Below are 27,123 nucleotides of genomic sequence, written 5' to 3'. Positions count from 1 at the left end.
ACCCTCTCCCCCCACCCAACCCACCCCCCCTCACCCTCTCACCCCACCCAACCCACCCCCCCTCACCCTCTCCCCCCACCCAACCCACCCCCCCTCACCCTCTCCCCCCACCCAACCCACCCCCCCTCACCCTCTCCCCCCACCCTCACCCTCTCCCCCCACCCTCACCCTCTCCCCCCACCCTCACCCTCTCCCCCCACCCGACCCACCCCCCCTCACCCTCTCCCCCCACCCGACCCACCCCCCCTCACCCTCTCCCCCCACCCGACCCACCCCCCCTCACCCTCTCCCCCCACCCGACCCACCCCCCCTCACCCTCTCCCCCCACCCGACCCACCCCCCCTCACCCTCTCCCCCCACCCGACCCACCCCCCCTCACCCTCTCCCCCCACCCGACCCACCCCCCCTCACCCTCTCCCCCCACCCGACCCACCCCACCTCACCCTCTCCCCCCACCCGACCCACCCCCCCTCACCCTCTCCCCCCACCCGACCCACCCCCCCTCACCCTCTCCCCCCACCCGACCCACCCCCCCTCACCCTCTCCCCCCACCCGACCCACCCCCCCTCACCCTCTCCCCCCACCCGACCCACCCTCTCCCCCCACCCGACCCACCCCCCCTCACCCTCTCCCCCCACCCAACCCACCCCCCCTCACCCTCTCCCCCCACCCAACCCACCCCCCCTCACCCTCTCCCCCCACCCAACCCACCCCCCCTCACCCTCTCCCCCCACCCAACCCACCCCCCCTCACCCTCTCCCCCCACCCAACCCACCCCCCCTCACCCTCTCCCCCCACCCAACCCACCCCCCCTCACCCTCTCCCCCCACCCAACCCACCCCCCCTCACCCTCTCCCCCCACCCAACCCACCCCCCCTCACCCTCTCCCCCCACCCAACCCACCCCCCCTCACCCTCTCCCCCCACCCAACCCACCCCCCCTCACCCTCTCCCCCCACCCAACCCACCCCCCCTCACCCTCTCCCCCCACCCAACCCACCCCCCCTCACCCTCTCCCCCCACCCTCACCCTCTCCCCCCACCCGACCCACCCCCCCTCACCCTCTCCCCCCACCCGACCCACCCCCCCTCACCCTCTCCCCCCACCCGACCCACCCCCCCTCACCCTCTCCCCCCACCCGACCCACCCCCCCCTCACCCGACCCACCCCCCCTCACCCTCTCCCCCCACCCGACCCACCCCCCCTCACCCTCTCCCCCGACCCGACCCACCCCCCCTCACCCTCTCCCCCCACCCGACCCACCCCCCCTCACCCTCTCCCCCCACCCGACCCACCCCCCCTCACCCTCTCCCCCCACCCGACCCACCCCCCCTCACCCTCTCCCCCCACCCTCACCCTCTCCCCCCACCCGACCCACCCCCCCTCACCCTCTCCCCCCACCCGACCCACCCCCCCTCACCCTCTCCCCCCACCCGACCCACCCCCCCTCACCCTCTCCCCCCACCCGACCCACCCCCCCTCACCCTCTCCCCCCACCCGACCCACCCCCCTCACCCTCTCCCCCCACCCGACCCACCCCCCCTCACCCTCTCCCCCCACCCGACCCACCCCCCCTCACCCTCTCCCCCCACCCGACCCACCCCCCCTCACCCTCTCCCCCCACCCGACCCACCCCCCCTCACCCTCTCCCCCCACCCGACCCACCCCCCCTCACCCTCTCCCCCCACCCAACCCACCCCCCCTCACCCTCTCCCCCCACCCAACCCACCCCCCCTCACCCTCTCCCCCCACCCAACCCACCCCCCCTCACCCTCTCCCCCCACCCAACCCACCCCCCCTCACCCTCTCCCCCCACCCAACCCTCTCCCCCCACCCAACCCACACCCCCTCACCCTCCCCTCCTCCACCCAACCCACCCCCCCACCCTCTCACCCCAACCACCCCTCACCCTCTCCCCCCACCCAACCCACTCCCCCCTCACCCTCTCCCCCCACCCAACCCCACCCTCTCCCCTCAACCCACCTCTCCCCCCACCCAACCCACCCCCCCTCACCCTCTCCCCCACCCAACCCATCTCCCCCACACCCTCCCACCCCCCCCACCCCACACCTCTCCCCCCACCCAACCCACCCCCCCCTCACCCTCTCCCCCCACCCAACCCACCCCCCCTCACCCTCTCCCCCACCCAACCCACCCCCCCTCACCCTCTCCCCCCACCCAACCCACCCCCCCTCACCCTCTCCCCCCACCCAACCCTCCCCCCCTCACCCTCATCCCCCCACCCAACCCAACCCCCATCACCCTCTCCCCCCACCCAACCCACCCCCCCTCACCCTCTCCCCCCACCCAACCCACCCCCCCTCACCCTCTCCCCCAACCCAACCCACCCCCCCTCACCCTCTCCCCCCACCCCCTCCCCCCCCTTCATCCAATAACCACACAAACCCCCCCTCACCCTCTCCCCCCACCCAACCCACCCCCCCCTCACCCTCTCACCCCACCCACACCCACCCTCACCCTCTCACCCACCCAACCCACCCCCCCTCACCCTCTCCCCCCACCCAACCCACCCCCCTCACCCTCTCCCCCACCCAACCCACCCCCCCTCACCCTCTCCCCCCACCCAACCCACCCCCCCTCACCCTCTCCCCCCACCCAACCCACCCCCCCTCACCCTCTCCCCCCACCCAACCCACCCCCCTCACCCTCTCCCCCCACCCAACCCACCCCCCCTCACCCTCTCCCCCCACCCTACCCCACCCCCACACCTCACCCTCTCCCCCCACCCTACCCCACCCTCTCCCCCCACCCTACCCCACCCCCCTCACCCTCTCCCCCCACCCTACCCCACCCCCCTCACCCTCTCCCCCCACCCTACCCCACCCCCCTCACCCTCTCCCCCCAACCCTACCCCACCCCCCTCACCCTCTCCCCCCACCCTACCCCACCCCCCTCACCCTCTCCCCCCACCCTACCCCACCCTCTCCCCCCACCCTACCCCACCCCCCTCACCCTCTCCCCCCACTCTACCCCACCCCCCTCACCCTCTCCCCCCACCCTACCCCACCCCCCTCACCCTCTCCCCCCACCCTACCCCACCCCCCCTCACCCTCTCCCCCCACCCTCACCCTCTCCCCCCACCCTACCCCACCCCCCTCACCCTCTCCCCCCACCCTACCCCACCCCCTCCCCCCACCCTACCCCACACCCCTCACCCTCTCCCCCCACCCTACCCCACCCCCCTCACCCTCTCCCCCCACCCTACCCCACCCCCCTCACCCTCTCCCCCCACCCTACCCCACCCCCCTCACCCTCTCCCCCCACCCTACCCCACCCCCCTCACCCTCTCCCCCCACCCTACCCCACCCCCCTCACCCTCTCCCCCCACCCTACCCACCCCCCTCACCCTCTCCCCCCACCCTACCCCACCCCCCTCACCCTCTCCCCCCACCCTACCCCACCCCCCTCACCCTCTCCCCCCACCCTACCCCACCCCCCTCACCCTCTCCCCTCACCCTCTCCCCCCACCCTACCCCACCCCCCTCACCCTCTCCCCTCACCCTCTCCCCCCACCCTACCCCACCCCCCTCACCCTCTCCCCCCACCCTACCCCACCCCCCTCACCCTCTCCCCCCACCCTACCCCACCCCCCTCACCCTCTCCCCCCACCCTACCCCACCCCCCTCACCCTCTCCCCCCACCCTACCCTCTCCCCCACCCTACCCCACCCCCCTCACCCTCTCCCCCCACCCTACCCCACCCCCCTCACCCTCTCCCCCCACCCTACCCCACCCCCCCTCACCCTCTCCCCCCACCCTACCCCACCCCCCTCACCCTCTCCCCCCACCCTACCCCACCCCCCTCACCCTCTCCCCCCACCCTACCCCACCCCCCTCACCCTCTCCCCCCACCCTACCCCACCCCCCTCACCCTCTCCCCCCACCCTACCCCACCCCCCTCACCCTCTCCCCCCACCCTACCCCACCCCCCTCACCCTCTCCCCCCACCCTACCCCACCCCCCTCACCCTCTCCCCTCACCCTCTCCCCCCACCCTACCCCACCCCCCTCACCCTCTCCCCCCACCCTACCTCACCCCCATCACCCTCTCCCCCCACCCTACCCCACCCCCCTCACCCTCTCCCCCACCCTACCCCATCCCCCTCACCCTCTCCCCCCACCCTACCCCACCCCCCTCACCCTCTCCCCCCACCCTACCCCACCCCCCTCACCCTCTCCCCCCACCCTACCCCACCCCCCTCACCCTCTCCCCCCACCCTACCCCACCCCCCTCACCCTCTCCCCCCACCCTACCCCACCCCCCTCACCCTCTCCCCCACCCTACCCCACCCCCCTCACCCTCTCCCCCCACCCTACCCCACCCCCCTCACCCTCTGCCCCCACCCTACCCCACCCCCCTCACCCTCTCCCCTCACCCTCTCCCCCCACCCTACCCCACCCCCCTCACCCTCTCCCCCCACCCTACCCCACCCCCCTCACCCTCTGCCCCCACCCTACCCCACCCCCCTCACCCTCTGCCCCCACCCTCCTCACTCTTTCCCCTCCATCCCACCCCACTCCGTCACTCTTTCCCTACCACCAACCAACCCCTCATCCTTTCCCTCCTTTCCCTCACTCTCTCCCTCCAGCCCTTTCACTCCTCCCACGCCTGCCTCTCCCTCATACCCCTTTCACCTCCCCAACCATCTATTATCTCCCCCACCCCAATTTCTCTCCCCCCGTATCCCGCTTCCCCCCTTCCCCCTCCCCCCTCCCCCACACACCCCCTTCCCCTCTCTCCCCCCACACACCCCATTCCCCTCTCTCCCCCCACACCCCCTTCCCCTCTCCCCCACACACCCCTTTCTCCTCTTTCCCCCCAACACACCACCTTCCCCCCCCACACATCCACTTCCCTCCCCACACACCACCTTCCCCTCTTCCCCTCTCTACCCCACACACCCCATTCTCCTCTCTCCCCCCACACACCCTCCTTCCCCACTCCCCCCACACACCCCCTTCCCCCCCCACACATCCACTTCCCTCCCCACACACCACCTTCCCTCCCCACACCATCTTCCCCTCTTCCTCTCTCCCGCCACACACACACCCTTCCTCTCTCCCCCGCACACCACCTTCCCCACTCCCCCACACACCCCTTTCCCCTCCCCCCCACTCCCCCCACACACCCCCTTCCCCCCCACACACCCCCTTCCCTCCCCACACACCATCTTTCCCTCTTCCCCTCTCCCGCCACACACACACACACACCCCCCTCTCCCATTCTCCCCTCTTCCCCCTCGCCCCCTCCCCTCTCCCCTCTTTCCCCCGTCCCCCCTCCCCTCTTTCCCCCATCCCCCCTCCCCTCTCCCCTCTTTCCCCCGTCCCCCCTCCCCTCTCCCCTCTTTCCCCCGTCCCCCCTCCCCTCTCCCCTCTTTCCCCCGTCCCCCCTCCCCTCTCCCCTCTTTCCCGCGTCCCCCTCCCCTCTCCCCTCTCCCCTCTTTCCCCCGTCCCCTCTTTCCCCCATCCCCTCTTTCCCCCGTCCCCTCTTTCCCCGTTCCCTCTTTCGCCCGTCCCCTCTTTCCCCATCCCCTGCTTCTCCCGTCCCCTCCTTCCTCCCATCCCCTGTCCCCTCTTCCCCCTCTTCCCCCCCGTCCCCTCTTCCCCCATCCCCCCTCCCCTCTTTCCCCCATCCCCCGTCCCCTCCTTCCCCCGTCCCCTCCTTCCTCCCATCCCCTGTCCCCTCTTCCCCCCCAATCCCCTCTCCCCTCTTTCCCCCATCCCCCTCCCCTCTTTCCCCCATCCCCCCTCCCCTCTTTCCCCGTCCCCTCTTTCCCCCGTCCCCTCTTTCCTCTTTCCCCCGTCCCCTCTTTCCCCCGTCCCCTCCTTCCCCTGTCCCCTCCTTCCTCCCATCCCCCCGTCCCCTCTTCCCCCCCATCCCCCCTCCCCTCTTCCCCCCCATCCCCCCTCCCCTCTTCCCCCCATCCCCCCTTCCCCCATCCCCTCTTCTCCCCCCCCTTCTCCCCGTCCCCTCTTCCCCCCCATCCCCCCGTCCCCTCTTCCCCCCCCATCCCTCTCTCTCCCCTCCCCCTCTTCCCCCTCCCTCTCTCCCCCTCCCTCTCCCCCCTCCTCCTCCCTCCTCCCTCTCTCTCCCCCCTCCTCCCCTCCCCCTCCTCCCCTCTCCCTTCCCCTCCCTCCATCTCCCTCCCCCATCATCGCTCCCTCTCTCCCCTCCCTCTGTCCTCTCTCCTCCCTCCCTCTCCCCCCCCTCTCTCCCCCCCTCCATCTTAAGGATGCAGTGGAAGACATTTTTGGTTGAGCAGAGGAGAAATGTCTTCACCCCCAGAGTCATGAATCTGTGGAATTCTCTACCACCAGACAGCAGGTGGAGGTCAAAAATATTAAATATTTCCCAGGAGTTAGGTGCAGTTCTTCGGATCTCATAAGGTTTTTTAATCGATAGGTTCAATGACGAAGGAAAGCCAAAGAGATCACAGCTGTGTAGGCAAGTGGGATCTGAGTCCTCAGACAGACATCACCAACTGAGCAAATTCCAAATCTATTGCGTTAGTTTGTTGCTTTCTATTTAGAAATCCAACTGGAGAGGGGCAACATTTTGCACTTTTCACTGTATTTTAGTCCACGTGACAATGAAGCCAACCCAACGGAAGGGAGTGTGCAAAAGCAGGTGAGGAGACTGAATTGGATGCTCAGCCAATGACCCTACTGAATAACTGAATAGGCCTGGAGGGCCAAACAGCCTACTCCTGTACCTGTTTATTTACGGACAGGTAGTTCTCCTGTATCGCATGTCTATTAAATGTAATTTGGCTGTAACGTGATTTGTGAATTACAGACCTGTTTGCTTGTTACACGATTCCATCCCCGGCCTAAACTGAACAGCAAAACCCGCCCACAGGATCCTCTGTCTGCAAAATGTCCAATTCAGTGTGTTCAGCTGCACAACCAGCTCTGAAACTGGGAATTATCATCTACACTTAGGAGAAACTTTTATTTCAAACTGGGGTAGAATTTCGAGGACTGGATTTCCATGTCGGCATTACATGGTCAGACTACTTGAGCACTTTCTGGTGAAGAGCTTTGTGATTTTAGTATTACATTTATTATTATTTCATTAAAATATATGATGTAAAGATTTGCTCAGACTGTGCTATCATTTGTGTTAGGCTAATTACTGTTTTTGTTTTGATTTTTTTTAACTGATATTTTTGGTCGTTTGCACCTAATCGTTTCTCCCATAGGCCCGTTATTTACATTGTGTGATTTTCCAAAGCGTGACGTTGCATGGGAATGCAACTCCTGCGTTACAGATGAACTACCTGTACAGAGCAGTTTTGGTCATCACTCTTCTGATCTCCGGTGTGACCTGGCCTGCGTCTCAAGGAAATGTAAGCCCATCTTGGGTTCTTTCAGCATTCAGACAAAAACTCCTGCATAGATCAACCTACGACAGACTGGACACTGGTTGGTTGAAGTGTATTTTCCCTTCCAAGTTTTGTTTACTCTACCCACGGGGCACAGCAGTGACCGAGATGGGAGATATGTAAATCCAGCTGTCTGTGGGGAAGTCCTGCCCCCGTAGTTGGCGCACAGACCTGCGGGAATCGGCCTGTTCACGCACGTGAAGAGCCAATGGCAGAAACCCACTGCCCTGAGTGTGTGATACCCTCAAGTAGTGGGGCAGTCAATGATTACGAGGGGAGGCAACAGACTCGTAGTATTATTGCTGGACTGTTAACCCAGATAGCGTTCGAGAGTCCCGGCTTCAAAACCCACAGATGGTGGAATTTGAATTCAGTAGGAACATTTTGGAATTAAGAGTCTAATGGTGACCCTGAATCCATTGTAGGGAAAATAAAAACCCATCTGGTTCGTTAATGCCCTTTAGGAATGGGAACTGCCATCCTGACCGAGTCTGGCCTACATGTGACTCCAGACCCACAGCAATGTGGTTGACTCTTGACTGCCCCCTGGGTAATTAGAAATGGACTATAAATGCTGACCTAGCCGGCGGTGTCCTCATCCTGTGAATGCATTAAAGAAGCAACTGTCAGCCTGGTTAATGTGTTCAATTATCATAGAATCCCTACAGTGTGGAAACAGGTCCTTCGGCCCAACAAGTCCACACTGACCCTCCGAAGAGTAACCCACCCAGATCCATTCCCCCACATTTAACCCCTGACTAATGTACCCAACCTACACATGCCTGAACACTGTGGACAATTTAGGACGGCAAATCCACCCTAACCTACACATCTTTGGATTGTGGGAGGTCGGGGGGAGGGAAATCGGAGCACCTGGAGGAAACCCACGCAGACACGGGGAGAATGTGCAAACTCCACACAGGCAGTCGCCTGAGGCTGGGATCAAATCGTGGAACCCTGGCGCTTTGAGGCTAACCACTGAGCCACCGTGACACCCCGCAAATATTCTCACGGATATCAACTTTGAATGTAACCCACAGGTGACACTTTAAACAAAAGGCACTTAAATAAAAGACCTGGCACAAAAGTTTTGGCATGTATCACCTTTATTTAATTTATACATTTGTAAAATTGACCCAGGAAGTAAACTTTTATGTATGTTTTACCCCATGGTTTCCAGTAAAAATTCCCAGGGTTAATGGTTGGACTGTGACAGTTACATTCTTCGAAGAAAATTAAGTCTAACCACACAGTTTTCATTCACAAAGTTTCACCAGCTGCTCTGTAAATCAGTGTTTTCATGAGTAATTTGATCTGACTGACCGTTGAGATGGGAGGGGTGTGCAGTGGATGCACACTGGTGGAGGGAGGGTAGGAGGGGAGACTTGAGACAGAGGATGGGAGGGAAAAGGATAGAGAGAGAGAGAGAGAGAATGCTGTGAGGGAGGGGAAAAGGAAGAGTTCAGCAAAAGGCAGGGACCACAGAAGCCGGTAGCGAAGAGGAGGTGGAGAGGGATAAAGGGTAAAGATAGTGCGGATTGAGGCACACCAGGAGGAGAGAACAGGGTGGAGGAAGACAGAGAGAAAGATGGCAAAGATAGTAACCGAGGGAGGAGTAGAGGAGGAAAGAGAGACAGAGAGAGGGCAAGACGCGGGGGAAGAGAGAGGGAGAGTGGAGTGGGGACGGAGAAAGTGAGAGATGGAACAAGGGAAAGATAGAAAGAGAAAGTGGGGTAAAAACAGAGGAGGAAGAGAAAGAGAGAGGGAGAAAGAGACGGGAATGGGTTGGTGGAATAGAGAGAGGGACAAAGAGAGGGGAGTGATAGAGAGGATCACAGGGGTGGGAGAGAGAGGGGGCAGGGGTGGGTGGGATAGAGAGAGGGGTAAAGAGACGGAAAAGTTAGAGAGGCGCACGGGGAGCAGAGAGATAATAGACAATAGGTGCAGGAGTAGGCCATTCTGCCCTTCGAGCCAGCACCACCATTCAGAGAGAGGGTCACAGGGGTGGGAAAGAGAGGAGGAGGGGTTGGAAAAGAGAGAGCAGCAAGGGGAGGTGGAGAGAGAAAAACAAGAGAGCCAATGGGGATAGAGAAAGAGTGAGACAAGAGCAGAGGAAGAGAGCGAGGGACAGAGAGGATTATGGGAAGAGGACCTCGAATCGAGGGGGGTCTTGGGAACCAGTGGCAGAGGAAGGCTATGGAGCTAAGAAGGGAAATGGGAAAAGGGAGCGCCTCCCAATTGGATTCTGCCAACTGTTGGCAGAAGAAATTGTTTTGCTGTAGATTTTGTAAGAGTCACACATCCTGCTGGAGCTCACAGGGTTGATACAATCACACAAAATAAAACTCAAAGGGCAAGGCAGAGAGAAAACAAAACAATGCATCACAGGAAGTGAGTAGTCGTCCACGCTGTCTGCAAGATTTCACCATATGCAGATGCAGATTGAGATAGAAGCACAGAGATAAATGCAAACATACAGTCACAGTTATAGAGACCGGTATCGGTAGGTAAATAAATAGAGACTCGAGATACACAGATCCAAAATAAATAAAGGTGAAATGGTGTGGATGCTGGAAATCTGAAAAACAGAGTGCTCTGGAGAAATTCCGCGGTCTGGCAGAACTTGTGGAAAGAATAACTGAGTTAACTCTTTTTGGTGCCCAGTATGACTTTTTCGGCACTCAGAGATCAGAGAGGGAGAGACAGACACACAGTTAAATAAATAGCGAGATTAAACAGTCACTACAACAAACACCGGAAATGCTGGAGAACCTCAGCAGGTCTGGCAGCCTTTCTGGAGAGAAAGCAGCTAACGTTTTGAGTCTGGTATGACTGTTCAGACCTGAAATTCACACTGGATTAGTACTGTTAACTTCATGTTTTTTCAGATTACTGCAACCACAGTGTTTTGCTTTTTTTTAATCCCTTTTTCCCTTTCTCCTCTCTGGCTCCTTCCATAATCCCCTCTATTGCTCCCTCTCTCTTTTTCCCTACCTCCTCACCCAGCTTCCAGCTATCTCCTTCCTTCCTCGCTGCATCCATCCCTTCATCTGTGTCTCTTTCCCTGTTCACCTCTCTCTCTGTATTTGTCGGTACTTTTATTTATACGTTATCTGTTGATGTTTAATTCGTAGCATTCACCCTTGCAATGCAGCTGCTTACAGTGCAGCATGACAAAGGGAGAGAGAGAGAAAGACACACACACAGAGGGAGAGACAGAGTGTGTCAGTGAGAGAGAACAGAGAATCGGGGTGGAGGGAGTCATGCTACCCTGGTGTTGGAAATGAGCTGGCATTTCTCACTGGCAGAAGGGCTGTTCTCACCAGCTGGGCCTGACCTGCAACATGAGACACACTGCACCCCCAACCCCACCCCCACCCCCACCTTTGCAGGAGGGATCTGCTAGAGTCCGGCGAGTGTCTTTATCTTGGTTCAGGAAGGCCTGGCGTAGGTAGGTTGAGGGGGGTGAATAGTTTGGTGGGAGGAGGTGGTAGGTTGTGGGCTTGGGGGGGTGGGGAGGAGAGCTAGGTGGAGGGGAGAGGTTGGTTGGGATGAGAGCTCAGTGAGGGGGAAGGGAGGTTGGTTGGGTTGGGATGGGAGCTCGGTGAGGGGGGAGGGAGGTTGGTGGGTTGGGAGGGAGTTTGGTGAGGGGGGAGGGAGGTTGGTTGGGTTGGGATGGGAGCTTAGTGAGGGGGGAGGGAGGTTGGTTGGGTTGGGATGGGAGCTCGGTGAGGGGGGAGGGAGGTTGGTTGGGCTGGGATGGGAGCTTGGTGAGGGGGGGAGGGAGGTTGGTGGGTTGGGATGGGAGCTTAGTGAGGGGGGAGCTCGGTGAGGGGGGGAGGGAGGTTGGTTGGGTTGGGATGAGAGCTCGGTGAGGGGGGAGCTCAGTGAGGGGGGGAGGGAGGTTGGTTGGGTTGGGATGGGAGCTCGGTGAGGGGGGGAGGGAGGTTGGTTGGGCTGGGATGGGAGCTTGGTGAGGGGGGGAGGGAGGTTGGTGGGTTGGGATGGGAGCTTAGTGAGGGGGGAGCTCAGTGAGGGGGGGAGGGAGGTTGGTTGGGTTGGGATGGGAGCTTAGTGAGGGGGGAGCTCGGTGAGGGGGGGAGGGAGGTTGGTTGGGTTGGGATGAGAGCTCGGTGGGGGCGGAGTGAGGTTGGTTGAGGGGTTGGGGGGGGGGAGTATGCTAGTCTCAGGCCCCCGCCTCCTGCTCCAGAGATGTGCACGTTACCCCATCTTTGAGGGGAGGGGTTGGGAAAAAAAGTGTCCATTTTCCAGAATGTCCAGTGGGCAGCAGCTGGCCTTCCCCCCTCCCCCCAGCGGAGGGGGATGACCGTGGGTCCTCAGCTCCCCACGCTCCCCTCTCCACCTGCTCCTCCTTCCTTTCACATCCTGCCTGGGTCCGAGTCCGGGTCCTCCCAGCACTCAGAGCGGGCGATGCTCAAGGATTCCCCGGACGAGGGCGGCACGAAGCAGGGGTAGAGGCGCTCGGAGCTCTTGCTGGGCACGGTGAAGATGTGCGACATGTCCCGCGCGTTGTAGAAGGACAGGTAGCCCCGCTCCAGGTTGAGGAAGACGCCGAGGCGCCGCGGCTTGCTGTCGGCCACCAGCGTGTGCAGCGGGTAGAAGCACTCGTACGCCCCACTGCGGAAGGTGAGCGGCCAGTTGCCGGCCTGGGGCGCCAGGGCCAGGCGGCCCCGCTCCAGTGCGGTGCGGCTGCCCACGCCCAGTGCCCAGCCCTCGCCAGCCACCTCCACCTCCCAGTAGTGGCAGCCACCGCTGAAGCCCTGTGCCGCCAGCACGCATGGCTCCAGGGCCAGGCGGCTGCACACTGACTGCGAGGGACGCTGCTCCGAAAGGCGCACCGTGTTGCCGTCCGCTGTCACCTCCAGGCTCGGGTGGGCGCTGTCCGGGTCCAGGCTCAAGGTGGTCGGCACTGCCAGAGGGTGGGGAGGGGAGAAAGAGAGAGAGAGAGAGAGAGAGAGGAGGGGGAGGTTAGCGGTGCCGTCGCCAAAGCCGCTCACCGTGCAGGATGCACAGCCACCTGCATTCGCATAGTACCTTCGCGCGGTGTCCACGGTCCCCCCACAATCCCAACCCCACAATCCCAATCCCCCATCCCGCCCAACCTGCGATCTCAATCCCCCCCAATCCCAACTCCCCCAACCCCAATCCCAACTCCCCCATCTCAAATTCCCCCCAACCCCAATCTCAACTCCCCCATCCCAAACCCCCCCAATCCCAATCCCAATCCCAACACCCCCAATCCCAATTCCCCCATCCCAACTCCAACCCTCCCAATCCCAAGTCCAACCCCTCCAATCCCAACTCCCCCAATCCCAATCCCAACACCCCCATCCCAAACCCCCAACCCTTTGCGAGAAGCAACAAAACAAAAGGTCAACAGAGATATAGGTCTTTGCTCACCTCCTTCCCTCTCCCCTCTCCTTGCCCCCACCTCCTCTTGTCCCATTTAACCCCCTCCTCAATCCTCACCCCCACCCCCTTCTCTCTCTTTCGACCTTCCCCTCCATCCTTCCATCTCTCTTGACCATTTCCCCCCCACTTCCATTTCTGTCTCGAACATCCCCCCCCTCACTTCCATTTCATTCTCAATCTTCCTCCAACCCCATTTCTCCCTCAACCATCAAACCCCCATTTCTTCCTCGAACATCAACCCCTCCAATTCTCTCTCCTCCCTTCCCATCTCTCTCTCAACCTTCCCTCCCTCTCCCCACTCTCTAGCACCCTTCCCCCTCTCCCCCCATCTCTCTCTATCGAACTCTCCCCTTCCCCATCTCTCTCTCGCAGCCTTCCTTCCCTCTCCATCTCTCTCTCGCAACCTTCCCTCTCTCCCCATCTCTCTTTCTCGCAACCTTCCCCCTTCCCCATCTCTCTCTCGCAACCTTCCCTCCCTCCCCATCTCTCTGTCTTGCAATCTTCCCTCCCTCCCCATCTCTCTCTCTCTCTCGCAACCTTCCCCCCCATCTCTCTCTCGCAACCTTCCCTCCCTCCCCATCTCCCTCTCTCTCGCAACCTTCCCCTCCTCCCCATCTCTCTCTTGCAACCTTCCCTCCCACCCCACCATCCCCCCCTCCCCATCTCTCTCTCTTGCAACCTTGCCTCCCTTCCCATCTCTCTCTCTCTCTCTCGCAACCTTCCCTCCCTCCCCATCTCTCTCTTTCTGGCAGCCTTCCCTCCCTCCCCATCTCTCACTCTTGAACTTGTCCCCTCTTCGTTATCTCTCTCATTTGCAACCTTCCCTCCCTCCCCTTCCTATCTCTCTGTCTTGAATTTCACCCCTTTTCCTCATCTTTCTCTCTATTCTCCCCCTTTCCTTCACTCCTCTGAAGCTTACTCACTCTCGGAGTGGAGCAGCCTTCCCCGAGGAAGCAGTTTCCAAGAAGGGTATGCGGGAGAAAAAGATTTTATTTCGGAGAGCTCCTGAGCTCAGAGGGCTCAGACCATCAGTGGAGCGACTAAAATCAGGGAACGCCCCTTAGGCTGGATATGGAACAACACAGAGATCTCAGAGACAGGGAAGTCACAGAGATGGGGAAGAGTGTAGGGAATGGTTGAGGTTATAGAGATAGGGAGCTGGTGGTGTTTTCTTTATAAATTATTTCATGGATATGGACATCAATGGTTAGGCCAGCATGCGTCAGCCACAGTGTGTGACAGGGAAGGACAGCAGATTTCCTTCAGCTGAGGGTAGTAGTGAACCAGATTTAATCAAATTCAAATTTCACCCAGTGCCAAAGCAGGATTGCCAACCTAGAACATGACTGCGGGTTGCGTGACACTCATTATGTCTGAAGATAAGGAGCAATGCAGATCTAGAAGAGGTACAGACAACCACAGAATCCCTACAGTATGGAGACAGGCCATTTTGGCCCAACACATCCACACTGACCTTCCGAAGAGTAACCCACTCAGACCCATCCTCCTATTACTTCACATTTCCCCCAACTAATGCACCCAGCCTGCACATCCCCGGTCACTATGGAACAATTCAGCTTGGCCAATCCACCTGACCTGCACATCTTTGGACTGTGGGAGGAAACCCACGCAGACACAAGGAGGACGTGCAAACTCCTCACAGGGGGTCGCCCCCGAGGCTGGAATCAAACCCGGGTCCCTGGCGCTGTGGGGCAGCAGTCCAAACATGGAGCCACCGTGCCACCCGTACAAGATGGGCTTGGGACTAGAGGACATTATGTGGGTTGGCACTGTTGTGGATTTGAAGGAATGCACTAACAGATGAGGTAGGTGCTGAAGCAGGCTGTAAAAGTAGGAGAGACGATGGCCTAGTGGTGTTATTGCTGGACTGTTAAACCAGAGGCCTAGGTGATGGTCTGGGGACCTAGGTTCCAATCCCACCATGGCAGACAGTGGAATCTGAATGCAATAACGATCTGGAATTAAGAGCCTAAAAATGATGACCACGAATCCGACGTTGATTAGAGGGGAAAAGCCCATCTGGTTCACTTTCGGGAAGGAAACCATAAATCCTCACCTGGGTCTGGCCTATATGTGACTCCAGACCCACAGTGAATGGAAATGGAAAAGGTAGGCCACGCGGCCTCTCAATCCTGATCGGGCTGCACTCTGACAGCTTATGTGATTTCAAATAAACCTGTTTGACTATAACCTGGCGCCATATGATTTCTGACTTTAACTTTCAAATCAATGTTCTGGCCTCTTTTACTTTCTTGCTTGCCAAGAGTATATACCTGCCTCCCCTTTTGGGCCCATCGTGCCTCTTCAATCAAACATTATTACCCACTGCCAATCTCCTGCTTTCACCCCCACACCCTCGTACATTATTTTGATCCCAATAACCGTCCGAAGTCTCTTGAATGTCTGAATCAGATCTGCCCCCACCACACTACCAGGCAGCGCACATCAGACCCAAACTGCTCGCTGGGTGAGGGGAAAAAGAGAATTTTTCCCTTATTGCTCTTGCTTCTGTTATAAATCTGTTGTTCTTTCACCAAGGAGGGCAGCTTCTCCGCAGGATTTTGTAAACTTCGAACAGATCTCTCCGAGGTGAACAGTCCCAATTGCTTCAGTGTATTCTCATCGCTGACGTCTCTCCACTCCGGACCCGCAGCTGTATTCATTGCAATGCATTCACATCCTTCTTACAACGTGGCACCACCAGGGAAAGAATTTCCCATCTGTGCCCCCAAACAGTGACACCCCCCCAACCCCCCCCCCAACCCCCAGTTTGACTTTCTTTTCCCAAACTGGAAACATTCATTTCACATCTGTCCTGCCAACAACCCCTCAGGATTAAAACTGTCTCACTCAAGTCGCCTTTCCCTCTCCCAGACTCCAGTGGGTATGAGTCCAACCTCTCCTCATAAGATGACTTGGCCATTCCATGAATTAATCTCATAAAACGTCTCTGAAGCTGCTTCCGACACATTTGTACCCTTTCTTAAGTATGGACTCCAGTACAACTGAGGCAGGAATTGTGTGTTCAGTTCCCCTCACAATACACAAAAACATCCCATTACCTCTCCTCATCACTTGCCGTACCTGCATACTAACCTTTTGCAATTTAGACACTAGGTCACCCAGATTCTTCTGCATCTCGCAGAATCCCTACAATACAGAAAAAAAGAGACCATTTGGCCCACCAAGTCCACACCGACCCTGCAAGGAGCATCCCGCCCAGATCTACCCTATCCTTGAAACCCTGCATTTCCTATGACTGATCTACTGACCTGCACATCCCTGGACACTACGGGTAATTTACCATGGCCAATCCACCAAATCTGCACATCCTTTGGAAGCCGGGGCACCCAGAAGAAACCCACGCAGACACGGGGAGAATGTGTGAACTCCACACAGGGTGGAATCGAACCTGGGTTCCTAGCGCAGTGAGGCAGCAGTGCCACCTGTATCGCATATGCTTCTTTTTTGTCAAAGCTGACAATTTCACATTGTTCAATATTACACTCCATTTGTGAGATGGTTGCTTGCCCACGTAATGTGTCAATATCCCCTTTGCAGACTCCATATGTTGTCTCTACATTTCTAACTATGTTTATGTCGTCAGTAAATGTAGGTACTATACCTTCCATCCCTTCACCCAAATCATTTAAAGTACATTGAAAAAGGTTGAGGGTTCCTTGTGGCACACCACTCATTACCCCACCACCTCCCCTAAAAAAAAAACCATCTAAAAACAGGAGTAAAATTGTGAGGCTTCTGTCAGCACATCACTTACCTGTGTCTACGAGTTTCCTCAGTTTTTTCCACACTTTATATTCCATGGGTCCCGTAAACTTTCCAAAAGGCACCTTGTGCATGATCAGGACTGGGGTGGGTAGAGTGTGGACCAGTCTGTAAGAAAAGTCAGCAAATGGGTTAACGTGGCAACCAAAGCGGCCTACGCAGCTCCGCAAGCCTGCCCTGCTGTTCGCTGAGAGACCCGCAATTAGGAGGCCAATTAGCCCGTCATCTCGTCTCAATTTAAGACCGAGACCAGGAGGAATTTCTTCTCCCAGAGTGTTCACGGTCTGTGGAATGCCTTGCCACAGACAGAGAGCTGTGGGAGCAAAGTCCTTGTATTTTTTTTTAAGATAGGTTCTTGGTCAGTTGGAGAAATTGAGATTTTTAAAAATTCATTCACGCAATGGGGATGGCGCTGGCTAGGCCAGCATTTGTTGCCCATCCCAGAGGCACTTAAGAGTCCATAAGACATAGGAGCCAAAATTAGGCCATTCGGTCTATCGAGTCTGTTCCATCATTCAATCGTGGCTGATAGGTTTCTCAGTCTCATTCTCCTGCTTTGACCCCCTTGGCAATCAAGAACCGGTCTATCTCAGTTGTAAATACACTCAATGACTTGGCCTGTACAGCCTTCTGTGGCAATGAATTCTACAGATTCCCCACTCTCTGGCTAAACAAGTTTCTCCTTATCTCCATTCTAAAGCATCTTCCCTTTACTCTAAGGCTGCGCCCCCGAGTCCTTGTCTCTCCTGCCAATGGAAACATCTTCCCAATGTCCACTCTGTCCAGGCCACTCAGTATTCTGCAAGTTTCAATCCAATTCCCCTCCTCCTCCTAAACTCCATCGAGTATATTCCTCAAACTTTCCTCATATGTTCAGCCTTTCATTCCTGGGGATCGTTCTCGTGAACCTCCTCTGGACCCACTCCAGGGCCATGCATCCTTCCTGAGGAATGGGGCCCAAAATTGGTCACAATATTCTAAATGTGGCCATTCGGTCTTGTAGCGGGACAGGATCGAGAGGCTGAATGGCCTACTCCTGTTCCTGTTTCTCCTGGTCTGAGTTCATGCTGGTTCTCTGGGCAACCAGAGTGATCCTGCCTTTGCCAAATTTATCCAACTCTTCCTGATCGGTGACCTTGGTCTCACTTATCCCCATCGATGACCAAACCCAAAGAGGGCGTCTGCCTCTTCTGAGGGCGAGCTGACAGAGAGTCCAGAGACTCCAACTTATCTATCACAGATTATCTCCTCTCCTTTTCAGCCCCACTCCTGTAGTGGGTGTTCTTCCCTCAGTGACTCGCTGAGGTTTCTTTAACGAACCCAACGCTCAGAAGAACAAGGGTTACGGGTCCACAGGACAGAGGTTTCGCTAGGTTCCCAAAGTGGGCATGTGCCATCTCTTCCATTACCCTATCAAGATCATGACGCACACTGCAGCAAAGAGCAACTCAAGCTAACTTCTGGCTCCATTGCCAAATCACTAGAAACCCAATAACTCCCAATGATCAAATTTTCTCCCAGTGGAACTGGATTTGCCTTATTCTCTCCCAAATAGAGCCAGAGTGATGTACAGCATAGAAACAGTCCCTTCGGTCCAACTTGTCCATGCCGACCAGCTATCCTAAATTAATCTAGTCCCATTTGGCACATATCCCTCTCAACCCTTCCTGTTCATATACTCATTCAGATGCCTTTTAAATGTAATTGTACCAGCCTCCACCACTTCCTCTGGCAGCTCAATCCATACACGCACCACCCTCTGCATGAAAAGACTGCCCCTTAGGTCCCTTTTAAATCTTTCTCCTCTCGCCTTAATCCTATGTCCTCTAGTTTTGGACTCTCCCCTTGGGGAAAAGGCCTTGACTATTCACCTTCTCCATGTCCCTCCCGATTTTATAAATTTCTATAACATCATTCCTCAGCCTCCAATGCTCCACGGAAAAACAGCCCCAGCCCCTATTCAGCCTCTCCCTAAAGCACAAATCCTCCAGCCCTGGCAACATCCTTGTCAATCCTTTCCGAACCCTTTCAAGTTTCATAACTCGATGCTATAGGAGAGAGATCAGAAATAAATGCAGCATTCTAAACGTTGTCTGACCAATGTCACAATGTGTCCTCCCAACTGACCAATAAAGGCAAGCATACCAAACGCCATCTTCACTACCCTGTCTACCTCTCATTCTACTTTTAAGCACCGGTGAACCTGCAACCCAAGGTCTTTATTTGGCAACACTCCCCTAGACCTTACCATCACAGCGATAATGAATCCCTACAGTGTGGAAGTAGGCTGTTCAGCCCAACCCGCAAAACAGCACCCTACCCACAGCCAACCCTCTCTTCCCCTATCCCTGTAATCCTGCATTTTCCAAGTCTAACACATCCAGCCTGCACATCCCTAGACACTTTGTCACTATAGCATGGCCAATCCACCTAACCTTGCACATCTTTGGCGTTTGGGAGGAAACCCGCATGGATGCTGCGGGAACGTCAGCACAGTGGGCTCAGTGGCTAGCACTGCTGCCTCACCGCACAAGGGACCCGGGTTCGATTCCATCTTCGGGTGACTGTCTGTGCGTAGTTTTCTCATTCTCCGCAGGTTTCCTCTGGGTGCTCCGGTTTCATGCCAAAGACGTGCAGGATAGGTGGGTTAGCCATGGGAAATGTGGGGTTACGGGCAGAGGGTAAGGTGGTGGGTTGCTCATCGGTGTGGATTCTCAATGGGCCGAATGGCCCCTGCTCTCACACTGTAGGGATCCTCTCATGTGCAAACTCCACACCGACAGTCGTCCAAACCTGGAATCGGACCCGGGTCCTTGGCGCTGTGAGGCAGCAGCGCTAACCACTGAGCCACCGTGCCACCCTGATTCACCCGACCAATCTGCAGACACTTTGTGATTTGAATGCCTTTCACCTCCCCTGGGCTGAGGAGAATGATTTCAGACTTCCAGTCCCTGCACGCAACCCAAAGTCCCTCAGCTCTCCATTCTCTGATGCTCCCTCTGCAATTTCTTCGAAAGTTTGATAAACAAATGTGGTGTCAATCTGCAGAAGTTTCGGGGCCTAATCACTTCTTTTCAATAGGCTTTTGAGGAACGTCTTGCTTTTGTACTTTTTTTAATACAATCAAAGGCTTGTCAAATCCGTTTCCATCTCCTTTAAAGATCTTTGTACGTATCTCTCTCTCTCTCTCTCCCAGGTCTCTCTGGTCCTGCATCTTTTGAACATTTTATCATTTAGTTCACATTGTCTTTCCATGTTTGGTCATATTTATCTGTATTTAATTCCATCTCACCTTGCTTGGATGTCCTTTAGACCCTGGAAAAGAGAGAAGCAGAAGTCTTCCATTAGTGCCACAAAACTCAGGACAAAATAACATTGTGAAAAAGGAACAGGGTTCAATTAAAATAAAACTGCAGATGCTGGCGACCTGAAACAAATTGCTGAAAAAGAAAAACGCAGCTAGTCTGGCAGCATCTGTTGGAAGGAAACAGAGAGAGTTCTGATAAAGAGTCACTGGACTCGAAACGTCAACTCTGCCTTCTTACCACAGGCACTGCCAGAGTCATAGTATACAGCATGGAAACAGACCCTTCAGTCCAACCCATCCATGCTGACCAGATATCCCAACCCAATCTGGTCCCACCTGCCAGCACCCGGCCCATATCCCTCCAAACCCTTCCTATTCATATACCCATCCAGATGCCTTTTAAATGTTGTAATTGTACCAGCCTCCACCACTTCCTCTGGCAGCTCATTCCACACACGTACCACCCTCTGCGTGAAAAAGTTGCTCCTTAGGTCTCTTTTATATCTTGCCCCTCTCACCCTAAACCTATGCCCTCTAGTTCTGGACTCCCCGACCCCAGGGAAAAGACTTTGCCTATTTATCCTATCCATGCCCCTCATAATTTTGTAAACCTCTATAAGGTCACCCCTCAGCCTCCGATGCTCCAGGGAAAACAGCCCCAGCCTGTTCAGCCTCTCCCTATAGCTCAAATCCTCCAACCCTGGCAACATCCTTGAAAATCTTTTCTGAACCCTTTCAAGTTTTACAACATCTTTCCGATAGGAAGGAGACCAGAATTTCCAGCAAATCTTTTTGTTGAACAAGATGCAATGTTGTCCAGGATCTACGCACACTTTAAAAAAAAACCTTCTGTCATTACGGTCAGACTGTCTTAGAGAACTTGAATAGTCAAGATGTGGAGTGGACAAAGTTAAAAGTTACACAATACCACGGAGCGCAGTGGAGGCCGGGCCGTTAAATGTCTTCAAGGCAGAGATTGATAAATTCTTAAGCATGCAAGGTATTAAGGGCTACGGGGAGAGTGCGGGTAAGTGACGTTGAAATGGCCATCAGCCCTGATTGAATGGCGGCGTGTACTTGATGGGCCGAATGGCCTTACTTCCACTCCTATGTCTTATGGCCTTAACACCAGGTTATAGTCGAACAGGTTTATTTGGAAGCTCTAGCTTTCAGAGTGCTGCTACCTGATGAAGGAGCAGTGTTCCGCAACTAGTATTTCCAAATAAATCTGTTGGACTATAACCTGGCGTTGTCTGATTTTTAACTTTGTATCGTCAAGATAGTGAACTTTGGAGGCGTAGTCACTGTTGTAACTTAGGAGCCAACAAACTCCAACAAACAACAATAATTTGTGTCTTTTCTGATGCTGTCTCAAGCATATATAGGACACCTGACATATCTTTATTGCTGTCCATTGTAGTTGCCCCTTAGTTCAGTTCTTTAACAATAACAGACCTGAACTTAAGACAAATGAGCAAAGCAGGCTAGCAGGTACAGGGGAATATCACCACTACAAGTTTGCTTCCAAACCATTCTCTGTCTTTCCTTCAAAATGTATCACCTTTCTTTCATTGTCACTGGGTCAACATCTGAGAATTCCCCCCTTAAGGGCATTGTGGGCCTACCCACAGCGCATGGACTGCAATAGTTTGAAAAAGACAACTCATCCCCAACACCTCAAGATATACAAGCTAATTAGAGGGTTAGATAGGGTGGACAGGGAGACCCTTTTTCCAAGTGATGGGGACGGCAAACACGAGGGGACACAACTTTAAAGTGAGGGGAGATAGGTATAAGACAGATGTCAGAGGTAGTTTCTTTACTCAGAGAGTAGTAAGGGTATGGAATGCGTTGCCTGCAAAGGTAGTAGATTCGCCAAGTTTAAGTGCATTTGAGTCGTCATTGGACAGGCATATGGACGTACATGGAATAGTGTAGGTGGGATGGGCTTCAGATTAGTGTGACAGGGCGGCGCAACATCGAGGGCCGAATGGCCTGTACTGTGCTATAGTGTTCTATGTTCTATATGTTCTATCTCAAGGGGCAATTAGGGACGGGCATTAAATACCCCAGTGATGTCTATGTCCTACATGTCATGTGAGAATATTTTTTTTTAAAGCCGCCTGATTGGTTACATTCCCAGAGAGGTTTGTCAAGAAAAATGTACTTCTCAGTCTACACTGACTGTTTTATAAAAGCCTGTTTTTTCTTTCAGATTACTCTCTCTGTCTCTCAAGATGGTTTCTATTATCTGGTCTGCCTGCAGACCTCAGTCTGTATGGTGTGCTGGGTTCCATGACTTGTTTCTGGAACATCAGTCGCGGCTCAGTGAGTAACTCTCCCGTCCTTGAGCCAGAAGCTGTGGGGTCGAGTCTCATAGCAAAGACTTGAACCCAACAATCAAGATTGCTGCCCTGGTACACGACTGAGGGAGTGTGTGCTGGATCTGCCTGTCGGATAAGACAGAGGGTCAGGGGAAGTGCAAGAGATCCAATGTCTCAATTTCAACCAGGAGCAGAGGAGTTATTACCCCTCGGACCCCTGATTTGTTTCTGCCATTTTCACAAAAACTGATCATTCTCACGTTGCTGTTGTGGGAGCTTGCTGTGCTTTGTTACAGTCAGGATCACTCTTCAAAAGTATTGCGTTCTCTTTTTTGGGGACATCATGTTGTCGTGGAAGCTGCCACACAAATGCAATAACTCTTTTCCGTGCTGCTACTCTCCAGTTACATGTCGTTTGTTACTCTATGATGATGATGATGATGATGTCTGACCGGGTCATGTAACTTGGAGCAGTCTAGTCCTCTCTGGCCACTCAAAGAGTGTTTTGTGGGGGCCATTTTTACGATTGCACTACTTTTCCAAAGCACGTTTTCAATCAAGTGCACTTGTATAGCCCCCAATCGAGTAGCATTTCCGAATGCAATTCAAAACATTTGATCCCCAGGGTGTTATCAATGTATTTGAGTGTGGGAACTTGGCACAGTTTAATAAAGAGAACCTGGCTCTAGCAACCTAAGGAAAAACACTTTTACAAAGGGTCGATTCCATCATAGAACATAGAACATAGAAGAATACAGCGCAGTACAGGCCCTTTGGCCCTCGATGTTGCGCCGATCCAAGCCCACCTAACCTATACTAACCCACTATCCTCCATATACCTATCCAATGCAATCATGTGCTGGTGGCTGATTGTAGGCAACTCAAAACAGGGCTGCGAAACAATTTGCTAATTATATTAAATGCAATGTGCTAATAACCTGATAGTCTGTTTTAGGTCATGTTTGCAGGATAATTGTTGGCCAACAAGCTGGGAATAATGCCATACATTTAGAATCATAGAGTCAGAGAGACGTAAGGCACGGAAACAGACCCTTCGGTCCAACCCGTCCATGCCGACCAGATATCCCAACCTAATCTAGTCCCATTTGGCAGAACTTAGCCCATATCCCTCTAAACTCTTCCTATTCATATACCCATCCAGACCTTTTAAATGCTGTAATTGTACCAGCCTCCACCACTGCCTCTGGCAGCTCATTCCATACCCGCACCACCCGCTGTGTGAAAAAGTTGCCTCTCAGGTGCCTTTTCTCCCCCTCTCATCCTAAACTTATGCCCTCTAGTTCTGGACTCCCCGACACCAGGGAAAAAAACTTTGTCTATTTATTCATGCCTCTCATGATTTTATAAACCTCTATAAGGTCACCCCATAGCCTCCGACGCTCCAGTGAAAACAGCCCCAGCCTGTTCAGCCTCTCCCTGTAGCTCAAATCATCCAACCCTGGCAACATCCTTGCAAATCTTTTCTGAACCCTTCCAAGTTTCACAATATCCTTCCGATAGGAAGGAGACCAGAATTGCACGCAATATTCCAACAGTGGCCTAACCAACGTCCTGTACAGCTGCAACATGACCTCCCAACTCCTGTACTCAATACTCTGACCAATAAAGGAAAGCATACCAAATGCCTTCATCTACTTCTGCAACTCCACTTTCATGGAGCTACGAACCTGCACTCCAAGGTCTCTCTGTTCAGCAACACTCCCGAGGACCTTACCATTAAGTGTATAACTCCTGTTCTGAATTGTCTTTCCAAAATATAGCACCTCACATTTATCTAAATGAAACTCCTTTGCCACTCCTCAGCCCATTGGCCCATCTGATCAAGATCCTGTTGTACACTGAGATAGTCTTCTACACCTCCAATTTTGGCGTCATCTGCAAACTTACTAACTATACCTCCTATGTTCACATCCAAATCATTTACATAAATGATGAAAAGTAGTGGACCCAGCACCGATCATTGTGGCACTCCACTGGTCACAGGCCTCCAGTCTGAAAAACAACCCTCCACCACCACCCTCTGTCTTCTACCTTTGAGCCAGTTCTGTATCCAAATGGCTCGTTCTCCCTGTATTCCATGAGATCTAACCTTGCTAATCAGTCCACCATGAGGAACCTTGTTGAATGCCTTTCTGAATCCATATACATCACGTCCACTGTCCTGCCCTCATCAATCCTTTTCATTACTTCTTCAAAAAACTCAATCAAATTCATGAGACATGATTTTCCACACACAAAGCCACGTTGACTGTCCCTAATCAGTCCTTGCCTTTCCAAATAAATGTAAATCCTATCCCTCAGAATTCCCTCCAACAACTTGCCCACCACTGAGGTCAGGCTCATCTGTCTATAGTTCCCTGGTTTTTCCTAACCACAGTTCTTAAGTAGTGGCACTTTGTTAGCCAACCTCTAGTCTTCTGGCACCTCACCTGTGACTATCATTGACACAAATATCTCAGAAAGTGGCCCAGCAACCGCTTCCCTAGATGTTTCAAGACATCCAGCACCTCTTCCTCTGTAATGTGGACATTTTTCAAGATGTCACCATCTATTTTCCCACATTCTATATTTTCCATGTCCTTCTCCACAGTAAACGCTGATGCAAAATACTCATTTAGTGTCTCCCCTATGTCCTGCGGCTCCACACAAAGGCCTCCTTGCTGATCTTTGAGAGCCCGATTCTCTCCCTAGTTACCCTTTTGTCCTTAATGTACAAATCTTTTGGATTTTCCTTAACTCTATCTGCCAAAGCTATCTCATGTTCCCTTTTTGCCCTCCTGATTTCACTTAAGTATATTCCCACTGCCTTTATACTCTTCTACGGAGTCACTCAATCTCTACTGTCTATACCTGACATATGCTTCCTTCACTTTCTTAATCAAAACCTCTATTTCTCTGGTCATCCAGCATGCCATACACCTTCAGGCCTTCCCTTTCACCCTGACAGGAATATACTGTCTCTGGACTCTCATTATCACAGTTTTGAAGTTATCATTTTCCAGCCGTCCCTTTACCTGCAAACAATTTCCTCCCATTAGCTTTCGAAAGTTCTTGCCTAATATCGTCATCATTGGCTTTCCTCCAACTTAGAGCTTCAACTTTTAGATCTGGTCTATCCTTTCCCATTACTATTTTAAAACTAATAAAATTATGGTCGCTGGCCCCAAAGTGCTCTCCCACTGACACCTCAGTCACCTGCCCTGCCTTATTTCCCAAGAGTAGGTCAAGTTTTGCACCTTCTCTAGTAGGTACACCCACATACTGAATCAGAAAGTTTTCTTGTACGTACTTAATAAATTCCTCTCCATCTAAATCCTTAACACTATGGCAGTCCCAGTCAATGTTTGGAAAGTTAAAATCCTCTACCATAACCATCCTATTATTCTTACAGATAACTGAGACCTCCTTACAAATTTGTTTCTCAATTTCCCACTGACTACTGGGGGCTCTGTAATACAATCCCAATAAAGTGATCATCACTTTCTTATTTCTCAATTCCACCCAAATAACTTCCCTGGATGTATTCCCAGGAATGTGCTCCATCAGTACAGCTGTAATGCTATCCCATATCAAAAATGCCACTCCCCCTCCTCTCTTGCCTCCCTTTCTATCCTTCCTGTAGCATTTGTTTCCTGGAACATTAAGTGGCCAGTCTTGTCCATCCCTGAGCCATGTCTCTGTAATTGTTACGATATCCCAGTCCCATATTCCTAACCATGCCCTGAGTTCATCAGCCTTCCCTGGTAGGCCCCTTGCATTGAAATTTGCCAGCCTTTAGCCTGTATCCAACACATTGAAGATGTAGGAATGGAATACCTGGAGGAAGATGCTGAGGTGGCTACAACACAAAACGTGCATGTTATACTCTGTAATGACATGCCTAAACTGAGGTCACCACCCACACACATGTCAGAACAATAAATGCTGACCTAGCCAGCAAAGCTCAGATCACATGAACATACAAAAACAAAATTACAACTGTCCATTTCTGAGTCCGCTGAATTTTTGTTTTGATCTGAAAACCTTTTGCAAATATGCCTTTGCACTTAATTATTTTCAGTGCCTTCGGGAAGGACCACGAAGAAACACTGTCAGCAGAGGATCATGCCAATTGATCCACAGGATTATTCAGGTACTAGGACAGAAACACACCATCAAACAATCTAAAAGGTCAGCGTTAATGCTGCATTTGAGCCTTCCTCCCTATCAATCTGTGGTTATAACCATCTACTTCCTCCTCCCTCGTACACGTGTCCACCTTTCCCTTGAACGCTTTACACGGTTCATGTCAACTACTCCAGTGAGGTAGCATGTTCTACATTCTCACCCATTTTAGGAATGTACGTAGGACCTTTTACCTTGCCTTCCGCTTTTAAGAAGCTCCATAGAACCAAAGTGTTTCGCTCCCCCCCCCCTTGCCCTCGAACCTCCTTACGGGGATCGGTGCCAGACTTTACTTGATAACGGCCCTGTGAAGCTCCTTCGTGCCACACAGAAGCAAGTTGTTGTTGTACGCAGTGCTGTGCAAACGCGTCATCCACAGTCATAAAGCTGTACAGCACAGCAACAGGCCCTTTTCCACAACTCATCCATGCCGACCACATGTACTAAATTAATCTAGCCCAATTTTCCAGCACTTGGCCGATATTTCTCTCACCCTGCCTATTCATATACCCATCCAGATGCCTTTTAAATGTTGCAATTGTACCAGCCTCCACCACTTCCTCTGGCAGCTCATTCCATACACATACTAGCCTCAGCATGAAAACGTTGCCCCTTAGGCCCCTTTTAAATTTTTCCCCTCTCACCTTAAACCTGTGCCCTCTAG

The 27,123-nt window shown here is 54.1% G+C and overlaps 1 protein-coding gene across 1 annotated transcript in view; it reads right to left on the bottom strand.

The window, feature by feature from the left end:
- Positions 1–8,491: 8,491 nt before the first annotated feature.
- Positions 8,492–27,123, bottom strand: part of LOC122541169 (E3 ubiquitin-protein ligase TRIM39-like) — a 41,268-nt gene continuing 22,636 nt past the window's right edge. The window contains exons 4-6 of the mRNA XM_087979436.1: positions 19,936–19,958; positions 16,636–16,751; positions 8,492–12,333 (exon numbers count right to left, since the gene is read on the bottom strand). Of these exons, the coding sequence (XP_087835562.1) occupies positions 11,783–12,333; positions 16,636–16,751; positions 19,936–19,958 (690 nt within the window). The 3' untranslated portion in view covers positions 8,492–11,782. The remainder of the gene's footprint in view (positions 12,334–16,635; positions 16,752–19,935; positions 19,959–27,123) is intronic.

The sequence above is a fragment of the Chiloscyllium plagiosum genome, unplaced genomic scaffold (assembly GCF_037043375.1).
Source record: "Chiloscyllium plagiosum isolate Xiang-an unplaced genomic scaffold, Cpla_swu_hap1 HiC_scaffold_35, whole genome shotgun sequence".
Classification (NCBI taxonomy): domain Eukaryota; kingdom Metazoa; phylum Chordata; class Chondrichthyes; order Orectolobiformes; family Hemiscylliidae; genus Chiloscyllium; species Chiloscyllium plagiosum.
The sequence above is the reverse complement of the archived record's forward strand: the minus strand, read 5'-3'. Positions and strand labels throughout refer to the sequence as shown.